Source organism: Pangasianodon hypophthalmus, chromosome 15 (genome assembly GCF_027358585.1).
Source record: "Pangasianodon hypophthalmus isolate fPanHyp1 chromosome 15, fPanHyp1.pri, whole genome shotgun sequence".
NCBI lineage: Eukaryota > Metazoa > Chordata > Actinopteri > Siluriformes > Pangasiidae > Pangasianodon > Pangasianodon hypophthalmus.
The window spans coordinates 9123660-9134173 of record NC_069724.1 but is presented as its reverse complement, the minus strand read 5'-3'; the positions used below and the strand labels follow the sequence as shown (position 1 = coordinate 9134173).

At 38.5% G+C, this 10514-nt stretch overlaps 1 protein-coding gene across 1 annotated transcript in view; it reads right to left on the bottom strand.

Annotated features, from left to right (window-relative positions):
* Positions 1-446: 446 nt before the first annotated feature.
* The window catches only part of rb1 (retinoblastoma 1), a 33905-nt gene continuing 23837 nt past the window's right edge, over positions 447-10514 (bottom strand). The window contains exons 18-27 of the mRNA XM_026938607.3: positions 10074-10189; positions 7557-7699; positions 7049-7194; positions 5253-5357; positions 5057-5170; positions 4779-4924; positions 4360-4390; positions 3073-3215; positions 2893-2939; positions 447-2053 (exon numbers count right to left, since the gene is read on the bottom strand). Coding sequence (XP_026794408.3) covers positions 1983-2053; positions 2893-2939; positions 3073-3215; positions 4360-4390; positions 4779-4924; positions 5057-5170; positions 5253-5357; positions 7049-7194; positions 7557-7699; positions 10074-10189 — 1062 coding nt within the window. The 3' untranslated portion in view covers positions 447-1982. The remainder of the gene's footprint in view (positions 2054-2892; positions 2940-3072; positions 3216-4359; positions 4391-4778; positions 4925-5056; positions 5171-5252; positions 5358-7048; positions 7195-7556; positions 7700-10073; positions 10190-10514) is intronic.

The following is a 10514-nucleotide window of genomic DNA, read 5'->3' as shown; positions in this document are numbered from 1 at the left end:
ATCTTGCATTGTTTAGAAAGTGACATGAGTGAGATTTCAGTCACTTTGCATTGTAACAATCTAAATTAATTAGCCAGCTAGTTAGCTTAGCACATAGTTTCCAAGTTTCAGGTCATCCCTTAAGTCATGGAGCTTATTTATTGAGCTGAAGTGTAATGAGCCATGAGTCCGTTTTATCCAGAGCTACTGACAAAGTCTGTTATAAACAGAAAAATGGTCATGCTGTGTTAATCGATAAAATCACACTCCACCGTCCAAGAGGAACTAAACATTTAGCAATCATGTTTATAAGTATGATTTCAATACTATATTAATTAAAACAAAGGAGTTACTGTCCATATACTTCTGCTTCTCTATTTTCACCAGATTCCTGTTTTGGAGCGCTGGTACGTGCTCGATCGAACACAGCATGACTCGAAACAAATGCATCCTGTGACACACAGTGCTGTCCTTTTACATTTTATTTTCCTAAAAGATGATCGTATAAGACAGTCATACATATTAATAAAACACAATCTCAAGTCAGTTATTAACAAATCTTTTGACAAGTATTTAATACAAAAAAGGTAAAAACTAATTCTAACAGCTAGCATTTCAATAGCAAAAAAATTACAAGCTCTGTTCAGGAGGCAAATAAAAATGCAATATATTAAAAAGAGAAATACAAGTATGTAAATGCACACGCACGCACACACGCGCACACACACGATTCATTTCATAAAACCAACACTGAATCCATTAACTCTACCACACAAATAACGTTGCAGGAAAAAAATATCCTTTTTTTTTTTTTAAATTGAATAATACCCATTAGTGCCATCAAGGCATGCAGGGACTTTAAAGAGAAGAGTTTTTCTTTTTTTTTTCTTTTTTTTTTTATTTGTCAGCTCTTTTTGTGGAGTTACATCTTAATGAAAGGACTGACATTTCAGTAGCCTTTTTTTTTCCCCACTGAAGTACGATTAATGCTTTTCAAGACCAAAAAAGCAAAATAAATTTGTTTGCAACAGCTAACCAACCAAATGCTAATTAAAAAAATTTGTAAAAAATCCTGAATTTCAGTTCAGAATTTTCATTTTGGTGCATCTCCACTTACGAAAATGAGTGCAAGATGTAGTGTTTTCTGCCTTGTTCTTCTATTACAAAGCGATTCTGTGCCCACTGAGCACATGACTGTTAATTATTACAACATGTGTATGTCATGTTGTAATTGATGTAGATGTTGCAGAAATGTAATTATGCAGCTTCAGTATATCCTCACATGTAATATAATCATTGATTTCTTGTATGAAGTTCAGCCAGCTGCAATCAAAGACACATGTCAAGGTAAAATCTGATAATTAAAAAAAAAAAAAAACGGAACTTTTAAGAATCAGGGTTTCATGATACCCTTCTGAACAACACAACAAAAAAGCAGGAGAGAAAAAAAAAAAAAAAAAAAAAAAAAAAGAAAAAGCTAAAAATGACCAAATGACCAATTTTTATACAAAAATGTTTTGTATAAAAATTCTTATATAAAATGGTGCCTAGATGATATTGCAAGTCTCAGAGATAAACATATTAATTTTAGGAAGTTTATATTTTATGATTTGTCAGCTCTTTAAGTGGAGTCACTTCCTAGTGTTAATCATTTCATTAAGCATAAATGAATGCTTTACAAGCTTTTAAAAAAAAAAAAAAAAATTCCACAATAGTTCCCGAAGCTAAGTAATAAAAACGTGTGTCCTGAATTTCGAGTTTCAGCCAAGAATTTTCATTCCGGTACTTAAGATTATAAATGTAACCCTCTGACGCTATGTCTTTAAATCTTTCTGCCATATTCTGGCTGATTCGTATTCTCTCATTTGATTTACTCAAACGTCTATTTAGACACTTAAAAAAGTGGAATTAGTAAAACCAGCCTACATGAGCGCACACCAGTGACAGTTTGATGATGATGATTGGTGATGATGATAATAGTTAGATGATGAGGCTTGCTCACATCAGGGCTCTGGGTCTTCCTTCTCAGCCTCCTCCTTCATTTTCTGTTCCTGCATGCGATCGCGAACTGAACCTAGGACACAACAAAGTGTTATATGTTAGTGAACTTCAGGGTTTCTGAGAACAGGGGAAAACAGACAAGTAAAACTCAGGGAGAAGAGGTGGGCAAATCAGTAGCCTGGGCACCTGGAACAAGATTATGTGTCTGTTAGTGTTTTTATTCATAGCTGCCTGGAGGACAAGTAGGCTAGCAGTTACCTGCTTTTTTTTTCTCTCGTTCAACAAACAGAGAAAGTAAAAAAAATTCTACTAGAGTTTTCAAAACAAAGGTTAGTGTCATTTGGTAAACAAATAATCCACGCTTACGATGGTCGGACACACACTGATGCTGTAACTATAGCACATGCTACGCAATCTAAATCCCACCATCTGCTTCACTACTATCTGGCTGCCAGTGAAACGATTTTTGCTGGTCGGATTAATAAGCATGCACGGATGACAGACGCTCTTTTCAGAATCAGGAACAAAACCGAACAAAATAAAGAGCAGAGTAAAACTGTAATATGGCTCTTCCTAGCATAGTACACAGTCACCTCATGGGTAACCATGTCGAGAAAAAACAAAGACGCTAGCCAAACTCAAATATCTTTTACAAGATCACAAACATGTTTTATATCAAACACTTTCACAGAAAAGGATAAGCACTATGGCCATGCTGTTCCCTACAACTCGTCTGTGTCTGCGTTAATGCATTTAACTAACTAAGTAGCTCACCATAATTTAGTACATTACACTTGCTACTAGGGTTAGCCTAATCAATCATGGGAAAACAGAGGAATGCTCATCACAGCATTCGCTTGCTGATGGCCTAGCTAATGGAGTTATGCTTTCTCTACTCGTGGAGAGACTTACGCATCTCAGCCAGCTTCTTGTCTAGTGTAGACTCGCCGCTTGATTTGCTGTAAAAGACACAAAATAATTACTTTAAAAAAACAGAACAAAATAGACGATTATGGATCTCAAAAAGCTGTTGCAGTAATTACAATAAACGAGTAAGCTTTTTGTCCTGCTGAAACATTAAGAGGGGCTCACCTCCCATCAGCCTCATCCTGTCCATCCACATCAAAACGTAAGCGCTTCAGGGGTTTGGGGTTGGAGTCTCCGGCTAGACTCCTCTTCTGGGGCCAGTCTGTGCTACTGACCATCTGATTGATCTTCTGGAACTTGTCCGAGGTCTGTTTCAGAGAAGGAAAATGCTTAGACAACACAGTTCAACAGTAACAGTGTGTACTAAGGTACGAATAAATCACGAGAGTCGAAGATGTTTTTGATATACAGAATATGAATCAAGATCAGGAACGCTTCGATACCAATATTTGCGTTGTATGTCTGTCCGATACTGTGCTCATTTACTAGTATTCATTCATAAATATGCTCCGATACCAACATCAGATACACATAATGACCTACGCCTAGTGTATGGTGCTGATCGAATAACAGAACAGATGACAACAAAATGATCTAGACGTGTTTCATGATTAACGACAGCAAACAAAAAGCACACTGCAAAAATATCTGAGAAAAATATCAAGATGAGGAACTACACCATCTTCCTAGAAGTGGTTAAGGCTCTGCATTACTGATCAGAAGGTCAAAGTTCAAGCCCCAGCACCACAATCTGCCACTTAACCCTCCCTACTCTAGGGGTCTGACCCAAACTTCTTAACAAGCTGGGATATGCCAAGAAAAGATTTTCACTGTACTATAATGTACATGTGAAAAATAAAGGTGGTCCTTCTTGCTTTCTTTAATACAAGTAATCTGATAAAAGATCTTAAATATAAAACTCAACAAAAACGATAGCTAGGTGAGAGAGAAAAAAAATGTCTACAGACAACCCTAGGTGAGTGACAACCTTACTCAGTATGTTGTTATTGACAAGTAGGAATTCCAACACAATCTCTACAGTAAAACACACTTTACTTAAGCTTTACAGAAACTTCATTTAAAAACAACTCGTTAATGTTATAAACATCAAGTCTAATAGCCTAATTGAATGAGCACGCATGTGTGCGCTTTTATGAGGAGACAAAAACAGGGCTAAATAACATGTCTCATGACATCTCTGATTGATTAATTAATACTAAGCAAGTTACTCATTTCAGGATCAGTATCAGTACCAGGTACCAAAAACACATATTCATACTCAGTCTGAAAAAATGGCATCAGTGCATCCCTAATCTATATAGCTACATAAAGCAATTTACTGACGAAGTAATGATAATACACTCCAAAATGCATAGTGACAATTTAAGGATACTGGATCGTCATATTTCCCAGTCTTAGTGTGCAGTAAAATGAGTCGAAAAAAAGACTCACCCCGAACGACTCTCCAATGGATACAAGGATCCTGTAAGAATGGTACAAATTGCAAGCTTTAGCAATAACAGAGCACAAAGTTCTCATCAGTTTATCATTTTCTGTGGCTTGTCCCATGATTTTTCCTACATGACAGCTGTTTCTCACAGAAGGTTAGCATGGTGAAGAATAAAACATGACAGTGTTTTGTGATGTGGCTCAAAGCCAAACAGAGTCACTGTTACCACCCCCAAGTTGATTATATACATATAACAGCATGTCCTGAAGTGTATTATTGCTCTTGTAACAGAGCAATTTACCAACAATTTAAAAAAAAAATGTGAATAGATCAATGAACAGCACATGCCTTTTATTTGTTTCATATATTTCCATCATCTGAACCACGAAGCAAGAGAGTTGCTGTTTAACAGAGCACTGACCTGGACCGGGGTGTCATGGGTGCTGGGGTCAAACGACTGCTCTTTAAAGGGGAGATGTAGACGTTCCCACCAGGCACTCTGAGGGGGGAGCTGGGATACATGTACGGGCTCCGGGGAATATGTGGAATGGGAGAAAGGGGAGGAGGCTGGGAGAAGAGAGAGAGACACACCACTGTCAGTAATAGAAACTGCATTCAACTACATGGTGTTAATATTAATTCAGGCCAATAGGGGACATCAAAGTACACGATTTGACATGTTGCATTAAAGCACATTACCCGAGGAGAAGCGTACTGCAGGATGTTCGTCTTCAACCTCTGCATAAACACCAGGTTGTAGAAGACGATGATGGAATCATATTGGCCGTCTCTGATCAACACACGCTTGAAAGTCTGGATGATGGAGAACAAAAAATTTCTCATTTTGTCTTTAATTTAAAAAAAATCCATAATATAAAAACAGAGCTGTTCAGACCTCTTGGTTTGTGTTGGGAAGCTCTTTGTACGCAGTGACAATCGTCTTGAAGCGCAAATCCACATTTTTCACCTTGCATATGGCGTACATGGCAGACATCATCAGCTGAAACACAAAGATACCATCCAGATACCTTTGATTTTTCCATGAACTTTTACAAACTCAGCCTAGAGTGACATTTGTAGCTACATTCACCACATAGTCAGGAAAATTATTTCAGTTTAAACGAAATTCATTCACTAAGACAAAACATACCTGGTGAAAAGTTGCTACGTAAGTGAAACTAAAGTCATCAAGCCGTTTAAATATAAGAGAAGTTTTGGGAATGAGAAAATTGTTCAAGTAAAAACTCACAGAACCCACATTTCTGATAAAAAGAAGCATAACTTTAAATAAATTATCGACAAAATGGAGAGACATTTTTAAAATTGAGACCGCTCTCTGTAAAAGTTCCAAGTTCATGCCTAATTAACACAGGAAAAACAGCCCAGGACTACTTTTAGCTGGACACTCGCTTACATCTACACAGATTTGGATGCTTCAGCAAAGAACAGCTAACTTTTAGAAAGCCAGCCAACATGCTGCAACTTTTCATACACAAGGCTTATTATTTGGTGAAACCCAGGTCACAGAGCCAACTGCTCAGCAAACAAAATGACTCGTCTTCCAGTACGTCCTGTGTTATGGAAATAAACTTAAAATACATTCATGGCACAGAACAGTGGATTGAATCAGAATCATGTGTCGAATCAGATCTAATGCAGATACAGTGTTTCATGCCAGTGCTGATCTGACGTCCTGATCAGATTGTCAGTATTAGATTGGGAAACCCTTAGTCTTGTGGTGGTTCTGGTGTCTGTGTTCTGCTAGTGGTAAGCTCCACCACACATATGAACCCAAAACTGATTAATTATAGAGAGTGGTGGTTTAGTGGTTAATTTTTTTGGACTACAAGGCTGTGAGTTTGAGCCCTGGAACCAAAAAGCTGCTGCCATTAGATTTCCCCACTGTGGCACTGGAGACTCCTTCCATAAATGGTAAATCTAATTACAGAATATGACACCATATCAACAATTCTAAGTTTATCTTTGTGAAATAACTGCACATTTTTAAATCTGTTTATTATTAGGCTTAGATTATGTGGCACATCCTTCATACAAGTCCCTGGTAATTATTTGTTACTACAGAAATGACATCATATTACTACAAGCGCATTAATATAAGCCTAACATTTGAATTACAGCCAGGAACTACTGTCTGAGCTGTGGTGTTATAGAAAATTAATTCACAGCTTCTGACCAATCAGATTTGAGAATTCAACCGTGCTGTGGTACAAGTGACAATAAAGCCAATCTTCTGTATGTCTACAACATGGGGGGGATGGGCCAATCAAAATGCGCATGAAATTTAGTAATGAATAAAAAGTTAACAAGCAAGCAGACTGAAGTTAATATGGAATAGCTTTTCCTTTTTGACTTTAAATAATGATATCTGCTAGGCACATTTACAGAGTACTTTTACACATGGACAAGTCAGTGTTGTTCCATTCAGCTTTTAATGGCCTCCCACTGATGACAGACATGCTGGCAAAAAGTTGTGTTATGTGAATTAACAAAGTGGGTCCTAACTTTGAATGATTAAAAGAACTTTGGCTGCTGTGGCTGTAAACAGTGACTGGAGGACCAAAAATTGGACACGGTACATGGAATCAGTCCCAAAAGAAACATCAAGGGTAATACTCTTGTATAAACTGATCGTAACACATGCTCAAAGTGAAAGGAAGTGCAGGTTAAAACCTGGTCTAGGTGTCTGTCCTTCATTAGCTCATACTCGTTCTGGAGTGTGTGCTGGAGCAGAGTCCATATGATGGCCTCCAGCTCGGGGTGAGAGGTCAGAAGGTCAGAGAAAAGCATTTTCAGTCGCAGGTAGGCCATTCTGTACACTACACAAAAAAGAGCAACACCAACAATCAATAAAAGCCAGTAAAAGTGGTGCGGAACCACTCTGAAATATCGCAACCTCCTACTAGATTTCAAAATTATATCAATCCCTTCATCTGCAGCTTGGAATGACCATGTTTAATGTGGCTGAGTGTCTGTATTATAGCCGTTTTCATTTGACTTAAAAGGATATAAAACTGCAGCAGCTCATGTCAACTATGTGGAAAATTACAAAAGTGAAAATTACGGCAAAGCAAATGAGCTCTGCACTAATGGGCACATGCTTGGAACAAGTTAAATGCATCATGTCCATTAACGATTATCGCTAGATCAGCTGCTGCTCAAAAGATAAGAGATGGCGTACGTTTCTTGTAGAAGAGGCTGAGGGAGTTGGAGCGATGCTGTTTGGTGCCTGGGGCAGAGGGCTGTGACGGAGGCATGACTGGAATGTCTGCCTCTGCTGCTGCTGCTGCAGCTCGACGACTTGGACGCAGAGGAGACAAATATCTGATAGAGACAAAACAGAGGATGAGAACATGCACACAGGAAATGAGCAAATTTCCTCTCAGGGAGTTGAAAAATGTCCCAGCAGTATCCCTACACCAAAAATAAGTTTTTTTTTTTTTTTTTTTTTTTTTTAAACACTATATGGGAAAGGTTTGTGAACATCTGGTCATTACACCAACATGTGGTTTAAGCATCCCATTCCATTCCAGATTTAGTTCACCTTTGCCGTTAGCATAACCTTCAAACTTGTGGGAAGAATTCAGACTAGATTTTGGAGCGTGGCTGTGAGAATTTGCTGATTCAGCCACAACAGCATTAGTGAGGTCAGGCACTGATGTCAGGCGAGGAGGTCTGGGGTGCAGTCAGCGTTCCAGTTCACCCCAAAGGTGTTTAGTGGAGTTGAGGTCAGGGCTCTGTGCAGACCACTCAAATACTTCCACATCAACCTTGGCAAACCATGTGTTCATGAACCTCACTTTGTGCACAGGAGCACTGTCATGCTGGAACAGGTCTGGGCCCCTTAATTCTAGTGAGGGGAAATGTTAATCCTACAGCACACAAAGACATCCTAGACAATTGTGTGCTTCATACTTTATAGCAAAAGTTTTAATAAGTAGAAATCTTAAACTAATAGAAACTACTGAGTGTAACACTATCATTACTGGAACACAGGTGGAGGTCTCAGAGTTTGTTAATTTCCCTTCTCTGATACACTTACTAATCCCAGACATTAACTGATGAGCTGAATCAGAATGGTGAAATCACCAAACTGTGTCAGACTCTGGCCCTCCAGGACTGACCTTAAGATATAAGAACTCAAATTTGCATTTTAACTCACAAACTAAACTAAGAAAGGATTTGATAATGAGCTGTAACAAATGTGAAATCTAAATTCTGCACTGCTGTGGTACTGCTGGTCTAGCATCTAACGTCCCAGATATTGTTCGCTATCTGCGTTTTGGAGGCAGGAAGTGTCATTTTAGTATCGGTCGAATCTAAAAAACAGGAAGCACAGAATAAACGTTCAAAAAGTAACACCATGCGAACTATGAGGCTACAGTATCAACTTTTCGTCTTTTGTTCTTTCAATCTTTGGGTCAGCAAGCCTTTTACTAGTTTGTTTGACAAAAATAACCATTCTGGAGGAAAAAAAACCCCAAAAGCTCTTAAAAATAACAAGGGGCTAAGAAAAAAAAAAAAAAAACCCAGCTACCACCTGATTTTCAAGCAGAATTCCAAAGAAGAAATGCAGCATTTTGGTCAGACAGGCAGCAGCACTAAATGGCCTGACAAAATGTAACCCAATTTAATTTTAAAAAGAAAGAAAAGAAAAATTTTGGGCCAAGCAACCTGACTTTTCATAGTGTACAAGTGTGACAAATCAGATCTGCGGCAAAGCTTCCAGTCTGTCTGTGATTTAGTTTATAAGATAAGCTTGATTAATCAAATGGGATAAATGGAAAGCTACTGAAGGATTGAATATACTTTAAACAACCAAAAAGCACAAAGTGATGTAAATGTTTCATACACAAGATGACCCTTTCACAATTATAAACCCTGAGTGTAATTCAGATCATCATCAGCACTGTGCATGTGACATTACTGCACGCTGGTTTCTCGGTCTTCTTCCTGAACATGGGGTGTAACTACGTCCAGAAACAAAATTCCACTATCTGAGCATTGCTGTCAATCATACGTCTCTTTTTTCCTCTGAAATGGGGTATTTCATATCCCTCATACTTTCCTTCACTGCTCTTTTTTTTTTTGCTCTTCCTCAAAACTAATTTTAGTAGTTTATAAATTTACATTATAAGAGTAAATGAATGTCTCTAGTTACATGCTTCATTTCTGGATAAGGATTAATCGTGATGTCCAGAATGCCATCATTTCTTTTAGCAATCTGGCAAGTGTATAATGTCATTAGTGCTACAACATACACTAGGCTTATGTTGTGTTTTGGTGGTTTTTCCTGGTTGTAGGCAGAGAATTACAAGTTGTGCCTTCATGGTATTGGATGTTTGTATCAGAGCACAAGTAAATGAACATGTTACTGAACCGATACCTGATATTAATGCGTCAGTGTCAGTATTAATGCATCCCTACTTCTGGACATCATGAACAGAGTCAAAGTCATCTGTCTCTGAACCCTGGTGCTGTGCGTGACAAAGACACAGACTTGTGGGTGCCTGGTGGGTTGTAGCTACCCTGGGACATGCGTTTCTGGGAAGTTCAGCGGGGAGACTCTCACTTCAGTATCGTAATTAAAGCATGAACAAAGTGCTACTGTGAGAGGAAGCAACTCTCGCTGTGGTAAGAGTTTTAGTTTAGCATGGCTGACCCACTTTCTCAGAGGCATGATAAGTTGTTGACTCACAGATCAGCTGCTGTGTGGTTGTGCTGTAGAGGCTGGTTCAGCGTCGCAGGAGGCTCTGCTTGCTCTCCGGAACCATCCTCACGAGACTGCCTCAGAAGCTCAAACAGGAGAGAATCCTACAAGACAAACAAGGTGGTGGTAATATTTACTCACAAGACCTCCATCAACAAAGTCCTTAAAAAAAAATCCACTGCTGTACATCATATAGACATGTGAATCAGTAACATGCTGAATAATGTATTTACATTAATAGAATCTGGTAGACTATTCTCACAGACATTGAGATTAGGGCTGTAATGGTGTCATGGTTTCACATTTAGTCATGGCGTATGTTCAAATACATCACTCTACTACCTCTGCTCTAACCGTTAGCATGTACTGAACTTTATCATACACAACAGCTATCAAACACACAGAAGAACGACACTGCTTACAAAAACA